This window comes from Camelus ferus, chromosome 7 (genome assembly GCF_009834535.1).
Source record: "Camelus ferus isolate YT-003-E chromosome 7, BCGSAC_Cfer_1.0, whole genome shotgun sequence".
Classification (NCBI taxonomy): domain Eukaryota; kingdom Metazoa; phylum Chordata; class Mammalia; order Artiodactyla; family Camelidae; genus Camelus; species Camelus ferus.
The window spans coordinates 60,901,104-60,914,216 of NC_045702.1; the positions used below are offsets into that span (position 1 = coordinate 60,901,104).

General features: G+C 32.3%; 1 protein-coding gene and 1 long non-coding RNA gene across 2 annotated transcripts in view; one reads left to right on the top strand and one right to left on the bottom strand.

Annotated features, from left to right (window-relative positions):
* The window catches only part of LOC106728889, a 488,051-nt gene that overhangs the window by 39,676 nt on the left and 435,262 nt on the right, over nucleotides 1–13,113 (top strand). The window lies entirely within an intron of this gene.
* The window catches only part of CASD1 (CAS1 domain containing 1), a 43,236-nt gene that overhangs the window by 24,372 nt on the left and 5,751 nt on the right, over nucleotides 1–13,113 (bottom strand). The window contains exons 2-5 of the mRNA XM_032483982.1: nucleotides 11,012–11,108; nucleotides 10,519–10,639; nucleotides 2,906–2,950; nucleotides 1,823–1,885 (exon numbers count right to left, since the gene is read on the bottom strand). Of these exons, the coding sequence (XP_032339873.1) occupies nucleotides 1,823–1,885; nucleotides 2,906–2,950; nucleotides 10,519–10,639; nucleotides 11,012–11,108 (326 nt within the window). The remainder of the gene's footprint in view (nucleotides 1–1,822; nucleotides 1,886–2,905; nucleotides 2,951–10,518; nucleotides 10,640–11,011; nucleotides 11,109–13,113) is intronic.

The window sequence follows — 13,113 nt, forward strand, 5'->3', positions numbered from 1 at the left end:
AGTAGCTCAGACTGAATGACTACCATTCACCTATAGAATTAAATCTAAATTGCTGGTTCCTTAATTACCTGTATCTGCCACTTATCTAGAGCTCTTTGAGGAGAGGAACTCTGTTACACTAACCAGGGTGTCAACAGTTTTCAGCCTAGTGCCTAGAATATGGCAGGTGATTTATAAATATCTGTAGGATAACAGTACAGCTGTCTAAATTCAACTTTGTTTTTACGCCTATAGGTGCCTGTAAAGCTTTCTTAGATTGTCACCTATACTCTAAACAACTACCATCCCAAGTGCCTCAATTCATGGTGTTTTCAAAGCCCTTTGTACTCAGTTCCATTGTTACCCTTTATGCTACCATATTATTACTCATAAGAAAGTTACTATCTACTAGATTGCACATTTCTCAAGGGCTGAGACTGGGGCTAATTCCCAGCCACATTCCTAATATCTAGAACAAAGCTAGTAATAGTACATAAATAATAAAAATATGGCTCTTTGTATTCTCAGCATCTAGCATTTTTGACAAATGAAATAGTCAAAAATAAATATGTAAATACATGCATACATACATATTCTTTGAATGAATGAAACCATCCATTAATCAGCCTTAGGTAATTACATGGCTGTTTACCTAAATAAGTTGAATCTTTCCTCTCCCCCAATAATCATAAGGAGTTTTACAACAGAATCTAAAGCCCCCAAAACCAGTTCTGGCAAATTATAAGAACTGAAAATCTGGATATGCAATATATTTCCAGGTTAGTAAATAACAGACTTTTTGTGATCTTGTCTAACTTATAAATTATACTACATTGATGTCTGTTAAACTGAATTTCTACTACTTTAATGGATATACTTTCAGGTCTAGAACAAATATGAAACACATGTTTAAATCACTTGAACTATACACATATTATTTTATACCTCTGGACACTTAAAGACATATCAATAAAAACAAAACATAACTATGTGAAATCCCAATTTACCAGAAAGTTGAATCCTAGAAGTTATCAGTATGTTTGTTTTTTGAAAACTTAAACACATTTTCTCAAAGAAACAAAGTTAGAAATGGTGACTAGGTTCTCATAGGATCCTACAAAAGCCTATTTGGTGTGTGATATGGTTGCAGTACTAAACACTTATTGTGAAAAGAAGCAAAGAATAATACCATTGCAGCACAAATAACTAAGCAAAGCAAGGGCAACAAAATTGAATATTGTTTTATCCATCCTAAATGCAAATACCTCTGGGAAAGAATACAGGTTTAATTAAAGGCCTGATAAGGAGCTAGATGGAGATACTGTGGAAATTCTAAAGTGGACTTGTGAGAACTTAGGGGTTTTCTGGGGTTAACAGCATGCTTGCCTTATATCTAATTTATCTCTAAACATTATGAGCCAAAACATATCAGGCTCGATTTTTAGGTCACAAATATAATGATAAAAAGGGAAGAAAATAGGATTAAAAAAAAAGTGTCCTAAAGTATTGGGACATGAGTTTGAAGAACAAAGTAGAAAATGCCCAAGAGAATGTGTACTGTGCTAGAAAGATTACCTGGATTTGAATTAACTGAGATAAAACAGTAACAGAATATTTTCAATGAGGAAAGTGTGGTATAAGTATAAATTACTATAGGGTTAAAATGCTGACAGCAGAGATACTGGATCCAAACTTTGTCTTGCCAATAGAGTGATGATCAATCCAGCACAGCTGCTATCAAGAAGGTTGGTATAAAGTACAGAAGTGTGGGATAGGTGAGTATGGGAGAACAGCTTTCAAAATTTGTTCAAAACCAGGAAGGCCTATATTTTCAAATACAGACCTCAGTCCACACTTTGATACACTGTTTCATAGAACCATTAACCTCTGGATGCCACAGAAAATCCTAAAAGAGAAATGTAAGAAAAGAAAAAGTCAAAGAAATATCCACTATTCAAAATAAACATTAACATATGTCTTACAGAGTACTTATGAGTGAAACACTACCTTGTCTACATATCTCCATCTCTCATCTCAATTTGGCCAGTCTCACAATACTTCTCCTTGTATCCACTTTTCCTTTCTCTAAACTATTCTCTATATTTTAGCGGGAGCAATCTTTTAATAATTTAAATCTGATCTTGCCATATCCCTGCTTAAGTATTCAAGGACTTTCAATTGCTCTCATAGTAAATTCCAAAGTCCTTAAAATTACTAAGGACCTCTGACTAGACATTCTGCGTTTTCTCCTGCCACTTTCCACCCTGCTGTCTCTAAGTACCCTTTTGGTTCTCATTCAGCTCCTGGAGCGCTCTATGTGCTCCTTTTTCTCCAGGAATTTGTACATACTGTTCTTTCTGCCTATAATGCTCATAAATTCTTATCCTGAGCCTAACTCCTCCTTATTATCCTTGAGGCCTCAGTTAAAACATCACTTCTTTAAGGGGGAAAACTACTTTTAGTTCCTTCTTCTATACATTTCTCATGCCCCACTTCTTCTTTTTTTGCCATCCTTATCCCATGTTTAATTGCATGTAGAGAACTATAATGACTTGCAAGCTCCATGAGGTCTAGGACATTGTTGTCTTAATCCTCCTCTGTATTCTCAGTATCTAGGAAAAGTCACTGCAACCGGGAATTCAGAAAATCTACATATATTCTTTTATGGACATTAATCCTGAATATGTACTGATTTCAAATTAACATATAAGATTATTTTCTCCTGGATAAAAATCTGAGAGACCAAATTTTCTACTTTTATTACACAAAACAGTGCACACATTTATTAAGTTATTTTACTCTACTCATCTGCTTTCAATACACTGAAATACATTTAGTATGGACAAAGATTAGCTGATCTACAAATAAATTAACTAATGAATAGTTTTAACATTACAACATTTAGCTTATTATTACATGAACTTACCACTTTAACTGATGCAATCTTGTCTTCAAAAGGAATATTTTCATGCTACCATAAAAAAAGGGGAGAGACAACAGAGAAATACTAATGTATAGATTAATTTTATATAAATAACTGTCCCTTTAGCTGCTTTTGTTATTTATGCACCATATCCCAATTATCTATATTCAACCTGAAAGAGGAAAGATTTGTATAGAATACCAAAATATAAATGATATTAAATTGTTTGTATGTGATCTTCAACATCTAAGTTACAGTTTAAAGATGAAACCCCAACTACAAACAAGTAGATATGTGAACATGCCTATACAAGTTATCTTTTTGCCAAGCCTTCCATGATTCCAACTGAGTCCTAGTATTGTTATCTGTGGCAGACGCCGACTGCTACTCTACACTTCCTCAGTCCCTTTTTCAGTTAGACAGGACCACGTGGCTAGTTCTAGACAATGTAATATGGCTACATGTAATGTGGGTCACTTCCAGGCTGAAGTTCCCAGGGCAATTCTAATCTCTTGGCTTAATCTGATACAGAGACTGAGGAGGCTAAATGTCCCAACTGGTACAACTAGAAAACAGTAAAAATTCTGACAGCAAAAATCTCTGAATGAATCCGTGGAGCAAAGCCTCTTGCCAGCGCACTTGGGACATGCAGTGCTAAGCTTGCAGAGTGGTTTGCTCCTGCAACAACCTCTAGTCCATTCTCACCAATATACTAGTACAGGCCCTGTCTGCACAGGCACAGACATACACGACTCTAGGTTATTGCAGGTTTCACTTTGAAGACAGCAGATAAATAGCCCAGTTGTAGACGAAGTTAAAATCCAGAAACTACAACTTCTTGTAACTGTTCCATATAAAGAATAGAAATCCTTTCACAGTTAAATATCCAGGGTGGAATGGGGGTGGTTAATAAGAACCTAATTCACTTCCTAAAACTAAGGTTGAAATGTTTTCATTAATTTAACCAGACAGACAGTATTTATCTTATTATCTTTATGAAATAAGGTTTGCTTTTATCAACAGGCTAACTAAAATTCTTCTTAGTTCTTCTCAAGCAACTTTTCCCAAAAGGACTCTTAGGACCATTAATTCAATGAAACTTTAAGATATATATGAAGAGAGTTTCCCTGCCCAAATAAATCTGGGAAATACTGGGTCAGAGAAAGTCACACAGGTGTTCTCCTCCTCCTACCCTTTCCCAATCTTTGAAAACTTCTTCCTCAGAAAAATAGTGTGTCATGAGCTTTCTTTTCCCTCTTTTTGCATTGCTCAGTTAATTCAATTAATCTCTTTCTTCTTTTCCTTTATTATTTTAATCTAATATTTGATATATACAAGAGAACATGTCACATACATGTAGGTCACAAAGCAGAGTAAAAACAAACACTCATGAATCCATGGCACAAACAAGAGCATTACCAACACATGAGTGACCTGTGTGGACCTCTCCTTTTCTAAATCCCTTGTTTCACACCTATCTTGAACTTTGTTTACACTTTGCTTTCTTTTTTATTATACAGTTTTGTCATACATATCTGCATCCCTAAATGATAAAATGTTGACTTTCTCTCCAACTTTTAATTTTGAAAAATTTCAGATGTATAGCAAAGTTGACAAAATTGTAATGAGCACCCAAACACCCTTTACCAATTAATTTTTTCTACACTAGCTTTATGTGCCTCTCCATACCACATGTAGTTTTTCTTTTGCCAAACTGTATGAAAGTAAACTGCAGACATAATAACATTTCACTCTTAAATACTTAAGTACATATCTCCTAAGAATGTGGAATTTCCTTACATAACTGCAATACTATAGTCCCACCTAATAATTTGACATGGAAAAAATATTATCTAACCTAATACACAAACCATGTTCAAATTTTCCTAATTTCCCAATAATGTTTTCTCTATACTTCTTATATTTTAATCTAGAATTCAATTAAAACCAGGTATTGCATTTAGCTGTCGTGTCTCTTTAGTCTCATTTAATCTAGAACATTCCCTGGCCTTTTAAAATTTTTATGTATCAATTTACTTCATCTATATATCAAATACTATATTTACTATTTTTTTTTAGGATCGAAGTCAGTTGATACAATGCACAAAATCTAGATTTCAAACAGCACCGTTAGTTACCTTCTTGTATGTGTCTTTTTACACATAAGTAAAAGTTTTCCTAAGTTCTAAAGGTTTATATGCTATGCATATGTTCACCCTCACATGATAATGCAAATTATTTTTTGAAGTGTTTGTAACAATGTTCTTTCACCACTGGTTAATGAGACATAGTCTCTCCAATACATCTCGTCAGACCTCATATTTTTTGCCATTGTCAAATTTAATTTCTGTCACTAAAGTAGGTATAAAATGGTGTCTCACTATGGCCTTAATTTGCATTTCTCTGATTACTAATGAGGTTAAACATCTTTCAGATTTTACTCTTCTGTGAAATGCCTGATCATGCCTTTCCCCATTTTTTTCCTACGAAGTTGTCTTTTTTATTAACTGGTTCCTTTTACCTCTTGGATATATGTAACAAATACCTTCTCCCAGTTTATAGCTTGTCTTTTTTCTTTAAGGTATCCTTTGACAAACAAATAAATTTACATACTCTAAGATTAAAATTATCTTTTATTTTATGGTAAGCACTATTTGTTTCTTATATAAGAAATGTATCCCTACTTGAAATATTCAAGATATTCTATTTTTTTTCTAAAGGTTTAAGTTTTGACTTTCACATATAAGTCTAAATTTATCTAGAAATGATTATACCTAATGGTGTGAGGTAAGGGTCCAATTTCATTTTTTTCCCATATATTTAACCAATTGCCTCAGCATCATTAATTGAATAGACCTTCCTATCCCAAAGGACCTTCAATGGCATATCTGTTACTTATTAACTCTATATATGCATGTGTCTATTTTAGAGCTCTATATTCTGTTCCATTGGTTTCTTTGTTTAGCTCTACCAATACCACACTGTTAATTACTGAGTTAAAAAAAGGTCTTGATATTGGAGAATAAATCCTTTCCACTTTGTTCTTCAGATCTCTTGTGGTTATTCTTACTCCACTGTCCTCCATATAAAATTTGGAATCAACTGGTAAAGTTCTATAACAAATCCTGTTAGAGTTTTAATTGAATTACCTTGAACCTATAGATCAATTTGAGAATAGCAGACATCTTTACAATATTGAGTCTTCCCATTCCAGAATACAGTATATACTTTCCATTTAATTATATCATTTTCAATTGTCCTTAAATAAAACTTTACGATTTTTCTGCACACAGATCTTCCACGTTCACTAAGTTTATTCCTATGTACTATGTGGTGTTTATTATTACTGCACATAGTATACCTTAAATAACATTTTGGAACTCTATATTCCTGACACATAGATATGCAATTAATTTTTAACAGCTTTATTAAGTTACAATTAATTTTGTATATTCATCTTATAACTGACTATCTTATTAAAATTTGTATCACATCTAGTAAATTTTCTGTAGTTTCCTTGGAGTTTTCTATGTAGATTACTATATTATATGAAATTCCAAGTTTATATCTTTCCAATCCTTAACCTCTTTAAATTATCTTTCTTTGGTTAAAGACCTCTCTAATACAGTGTTGAATATAAGCAGCAATAATGGACATTCTTGTTTTCTTCCAGAGTTTAGGGGAAATGTATCAAATATTTTACCATTAAGAATATTTACTGTAGGTTTCTAGAATTTTTTTCAGGTTAAGTCAGAATATAAAGGAACTTACCTGATAGAGAAAAAATGATACTAATCCTCTGATGTTGTTGGGACTTGCTTAATGGCCCAAATTGTCAAAAAAAAAAAAAAAAAAAAAAAGGGGGTTCCATGTATGCTTTGAAAAAAATGTATTCTCTTGATTTTTTTAGTGTATTCCTTGAACACTGAGCTTTCAGTTCATAAAACCAGCATGTTAATAGTCTACACTATGCTTACTTATTTGCTTGCACTGTCATTAACTGCATGAGCAGTGAGTTCTCCCACTACGGTGGAGGATTTGTCAATTTCTGACTGTAATCATATTAACTTTTGCTTTATACATTTTAAGGCTAATTTATTAAATGCCTACAAATTTTAAATCTTCCTAGTGATCTGAATCTTTTGTCATTAAAAGTATCTGTATCATGTATACATGTATCATGTATAATGCTTTTTGCTTTATAATCTATTTTGTCTTACATTAATATGACTTATCTGCCTTAATAAATATTCATCTGGTAAATTTTTTTCTCATTTTTAATTAAATCGTCCCCATATCCTTTTGTTTTAGGTATGTCTTTTTAAGCAGCAGTAAGTTCTTTTTAAAACCAGTCTGAAAATGTTGTTTAGCTGATATTTTTACTTATTTTGATTATAAATGTTTCTATCATCTTCCTTTTTGATTTCTAGCTCCCTCTCACATATATTTTTCATATATATATGAAATGTAAACACTGATTTTTACATGCACATATGTTTTTGTATATATGTATAGATGTGTATACCGTATGTGTGTATCAGAGTATAATTTGTATGTGTGCATATGCATATATATATATATGTATGTGTGTATAAAACATGTATTTGGTATTAGATGAGCTTGGTTTTATTTAATTTTCTTCTTCTTCTGGTTTGGAATTACCCATCCTATTCTATCCTTTTGGTCCTTGCCCTTAGGGTTTTACTATGCATACTGAACTTAAGTTCTAAAGTAAGATAATACCTTAAATAGTAAAGAGGACCTTAGAGCGCTTTAATTGTGATCATCTCTCTCTGATTGAGATGCTATTATTGGCCAGTTCTTTAGTACTTTCTTTTTGTAAAGTACAAAAAGACATTATTATTTTATACAGACACTGTTTGTTTAGATTTATATACATGTTTACTTAATTCTTTAACCATTGCTTCAGATCACTCTTCTGAATTATTTCCCTGCTTCCTGAAGTTTATTCTTTAGAAAACCCTTTAGTATAAGACTATGTGGCAGTAAACTCTCATAGCTTTTGTTTATCTGAAAATATCCTAAATTTCAAGAATACAAGAATTTGTAAGCTATGGATACAATTCTAGGTTGAAATTTACTTTCTATCAGAGCTTTAAAGCTATTAGTCTACTGTCCTCTGGCTTCCAATATTACTGTTGGCAAAAATACTGGCTCAAAGCTTAGTTTTCTACATAGAGGGCACTGTAGCTACTGGCAACTGTCTTCAGGGCAACCTGAATCTCTACTGAATGCCTACTGTTCCTGTTCCTATCTCTGGTATTGCCTCATAGTTTGTTCTTTTTGAGGGGAGTGTCCCATTTCTTCAAAGTCTAGGAATATATCAGCAAGTATTTTTTTAATCTAGGATCTACGTGGTTTGAGGTGGAAGGGGCCCCCAGAGTATCTAGCTTGCCCTCTGGCTGGAAGTAACACAAATAGGTTTCTTTACTGTGCGACTTCTCAAGTTTCTAATATCCAAGCCTAAATTAAAACTGTCTAAGAGGGGGATATGAGATCTGGCTCTGCCCAAACTTACTTGACCAGAGCTTCAAACAGAACTAGTCTTCCACAAAATATAATATGAAGAAAATTCTGCACTGAAGCTTCTTTTTTAAAAATTTGCCTCAATACAGAAAAGGAACAAATTCAAGGAATTATCTTCAATATCCTATTCCACCTAGACAATCCCAACACCAAGGCTGAAAAAAATTAATCAACTTTTACAATATGCCAGGCGGTGCTAAGCATAAGAAATGTATTTTAAAAATAATAATGATAATACATAATCTCTGTCCTCAATGTGTTTAGGAGCAAAAGAATAAGTAAAATATTATTTGGCAAATGCTTTGCTAGAAGTTTGAACTAGTTTCACAATAACTGTCTCTTTAAGACTGGGACAAAGTGTCTGTTTCTTTTTTAAAGGCATATAAAGTAAAACGTATCTTGTTTGGTAATTGTGGGATAACTAGGCACCTCTAGAAAATAAAAACTGGAAACCTAGGTTTTATAACTAGGACTCAAAAGCACTGCACCATATTGTGCCTACTTTTGGCTGTAGACCAAACCATTATAGCTTTTCTCAACTAACTTGCCAAATCCATCATTTCAGTTTTCAAGTCACACTATTCTAAACCTAGAAATACTAAAACATTTTAAAAAATCAGAAATCTCTCTACTTTTTTAAACATTCACTGAAGTTTTTTACTTTAAACTGTAAGAATCTCATGTCATTAAATAGTTCCAACTCTTCTGTATAATTTTGTATTTATAAATAGAAATGGAAAATACATTTATAGATATCAAATAAAGTGAAAAGTTGAATTTTTATCTTCTGTTATTCAGCTTTAAAATCTATACCAGCTTTTCTCACTAAACAAAATCTCTAATAGCTTATGGACTCTTCTCACAAGAAATAGTTCCTAAGGATTTAGTATCTATTACCATCATCACTATGAGACTAGTTACTTAGCCCTGAAGCCCCTGATTTTTCAGTTCCTTACCACTGGGCAAGTTGATGTGTACAGGCAGAGTTTCATTATAAATTCATAAGCTATTAACCCTACAATTCTGAAATTTCTTGTACTTTTCTCTTTCTTGATGTTCCCCACTCCCATGCACTTGAAGACAGGGATTAGAACCTTAGATCACTTAAAAATGTATAAACAGAAGGATATGATGAGCTAATTCACAAAACAATTAACTAACTTACAAATAAATCAGTTAACAAACATTAAGAAAGATGTTCATCCTTGTTAGTTTTCAAAAAAAGATACATTTTTAAATGAAAAATTTTCTATAAAAAAAGCAGAAATTTGTTACATTATCATTTTAATTATATAGCATGATTGCCCAGTGCCAGCAAGGCTGCAGAAAAGTAGGCCCCAATGCACACTACTAATTATAGTATAAACTGAAACAGTTTAACAATATGATCAATAATTTTTTAAGTATTTATATTCTTTAACCTAATATTTCCATTGTAGAGATCTGATACTAAAGAAATAATTTAAAAAACAGTTTTTGCACAAAGATAGAATTGATAATGTCCTTTTCTAAATTGCAAAATAAAAAAAATAGAAAACTACAAAAAGTTAAGGGACGATTTTATAAAACCACATTATATCCACTCAATAATATGCTACCATTAAGAAGATACTTACATTTATTATATAATATTGTGAATTATGGTAAGTGGTAGGGAAAAAAGCAAAATATAAAGTTGAATATGCTAAAAAGATTACAAGTATGTCTTTTTAAGAAAGAGACTGAAAAGAAATGTGGCAAAATATTAAACGGAGGATAAGGAATATCTGTTCTTTGTTTTCTTTCTGAAGAATTTTAACGTTTTTCTGTGGAAAGAATTTAGTATTTCTGAGAACTAGAAGTTTAAGTCAATAAAAAACTTGCCAATAGATAGGTAAGCCTACCACTTCTTTTTCTTATGTTCCCCATTATGGCAAATCATCCCTGTTTTCTCCCTCCACCTTTCCCAAAACCAAAGTAAAACTTAAATAGTTCCTTTTATTAATGTGAAAGGGCACATTCCTTCTATAACTATTCAGTTGGCTAACTTCTAAAACAAAACTCTAATGAAAAGAATAGACAAATTTTACCTTATTTCCTTCTTCTTTGAATTGGGGATTAATTATTTTTACAAAAGAATAAAACAATTGACGAATTCTGGAATCTCCAATAAATGCAATATGTTTATCTACAAGGCAGTTCTTTGCTTCACTGAAATCAACAAAGAAACATTAATTAAAATAAGTAAAATCAGCATACAGCATTTTCAAAGCACATCATTTGTGAAGAAAGTAGTACAGGATTATTATACACACAGTTATGTTGCCTTAGAAATAGGTGGCCAGGTTTGTTTAACCTACTGGCCCGTGTATGATCAACTAACTCTCAATAATAACAGCCCTGATGCTTTAGAGCAAGAATACTCACTTGGACTCAACCCCACTCCAACCTTGTCAGCAATTCCCTACCATCACATAGAGAAGTACCATATATTACTTTCTTTGCTTTACCAATCCTTCTCTACTAAATATTAAGACCTATCTTAGAAAAGAAAACAAACAACAAAATGAAGAAATTTTATACCTTATTTTGTACTTATGCATCATACAACTGTGAGGTTGCCAAACTTTCTCTCCAAGAAATCTGCCACTCGAGAGAAGGTATTCACATGAATCATTGCCTATAACAATTAAACATAACAATGTTGTAAACAATAGTTAAATTTTTATATATTGGTTATCTGACCCCATTTAAGCCTTTGAAATGAAAGAGTACAAAGTTTTTTACACTTTACTATATTTTTTAGGTGCATACTACTCATCCATGAGAAGCACAGAAATATCGATACATTATTATTCAAAAGGCTAAGGGCCACTAATGACATACCTCACCTTAGAAGACTGTCATCCTAAATGCTACATTCACTGCTTTGGCAGTGCCTTCTGCTTCACGTATTCTTTCTAAGGACATCATCTTGCCTAACAGTAGCCTTTATATTTGCTTATTACTCCTAATTCTAGTTGGGAAAGAAAAGTTTAGGTGATAAAAGACAAGAGTTTGGAAATGACTTCCTATTCAATTGTTATAGTAGTTGGTGCATTAGCATATCTTAGTAAATATTGAAGTATTTTATAAACCTACTCCCTCGTTTTGACAACTTCCCTGAAAGGAAGCAGGCTATCCCTATTCTGTAAGTGCCAATGGAGAAAGAAATTAAAGAACCTCTTAAAAAGCTTAATAAAATTTCATCCTTTTACAATGTCACAAAGACAAGACTATTAAAACTATGTCAGCCAAAAGGTGGCTGAAGATGCACACAATCGAAACCTGTAATAAATGCAGATTTTAGTTATTAATATTCAGCCTCTCTACATCTCTTGATTATCTCTTGCCTCCTCTTAGGATGACCAAACAACTCCTTCCAGTGTGGTTGGAACTGTCAGTTTTAAACAGAAAATTCCACATCTGCAAAACCTCTCAGCCCTGTGTAAACTAGAACAGATGGTTACCCTACTTCCTTTGGCCATTTTACCGTACATTAGCTTAATGTACATAATCAATGTACCTGGTTAAAAAGGGGGCTGGAGGCATTAGAAAAGTTCAAATATGTCAAAAGGATGGGGGGAAAACAAGATGTATAGATTACCTGTTAGGTTTTAATAGAATACATGTACTTTAAAATTTGTTCTCTAGTTCTTTATTAACAGTCAACAGCAATCTCTATTTGTTTTACAAATAGTTAAGGTCAAGATAGGAAGTATGGTAAGAGAGATACTACAGAACAAAATGGTACTGAACCATTCAGGTAAGGATAGGAAAGACCTAAAGATATCTAAAAGAGAAGAACTCATCTCTTTTCTCATTCCAGTTATCCATTTATCTGGCCAACACGTGGATAAAAGGTAATACAAGTGCAAGACATGTATGCTTAAGAAAAAGTATCATAAATTCTAAAATAGAAAAGAAAGGAAAAGTGAAAATACTGTATTACTGTGTTGGTGAAAAATTGGATAAGGAAAGTAGAATAACAATTATTACATTTTTGCAATTAAATATGTAGCCTTAGCGCTTTTTTTTTTTTTTTGGTATTTCAAAGGTTTTTTAATAACACCTCTTTAAGGAAACTATAATCAGTTCTTAATTCTTTCCAATTATTAAAAACTATTCTAGTTCTAAGAAACGAAATTAAGCTACATAAATAATCAAGGAAGAGTAAAGAAAGGACTATAGGAACACACAATTAAGTTATTTCCTAAAAACAGCACTCCTGCTGCCTTCTTTTAATGTCCATATAGTAAAATCCTATTAAAAATCTAGTAAATGTTTAAGATGAAAATTTCATATTTATAGCTTTTCTACTTCTTTAAATACATCTATTAAACTAAGTGGAGAGTTAGTAACACATCTATTTTCTAAAAATGTTATAAGAAGTTGTAAATAACTGGTATAAATTCTGTGGAGGTTTTCTTCTTTTTCTTTCTTTTTTATCCCTTCCTCCTCTCTTTTTTGTTTTTGGTTGTTACCTGAGGTTTGTTTTTAATAGAAACATAAACAAGAACACACCTTGATCAATCTTCAGTGTGTGGGATTATGCCATTTGTTCCCCATCTATATGGGCTATCAAAATGATTTTGTGGAGATGAAAGTTCCATACCAACATCTTAAAATAACCAATCTTTCTCCAC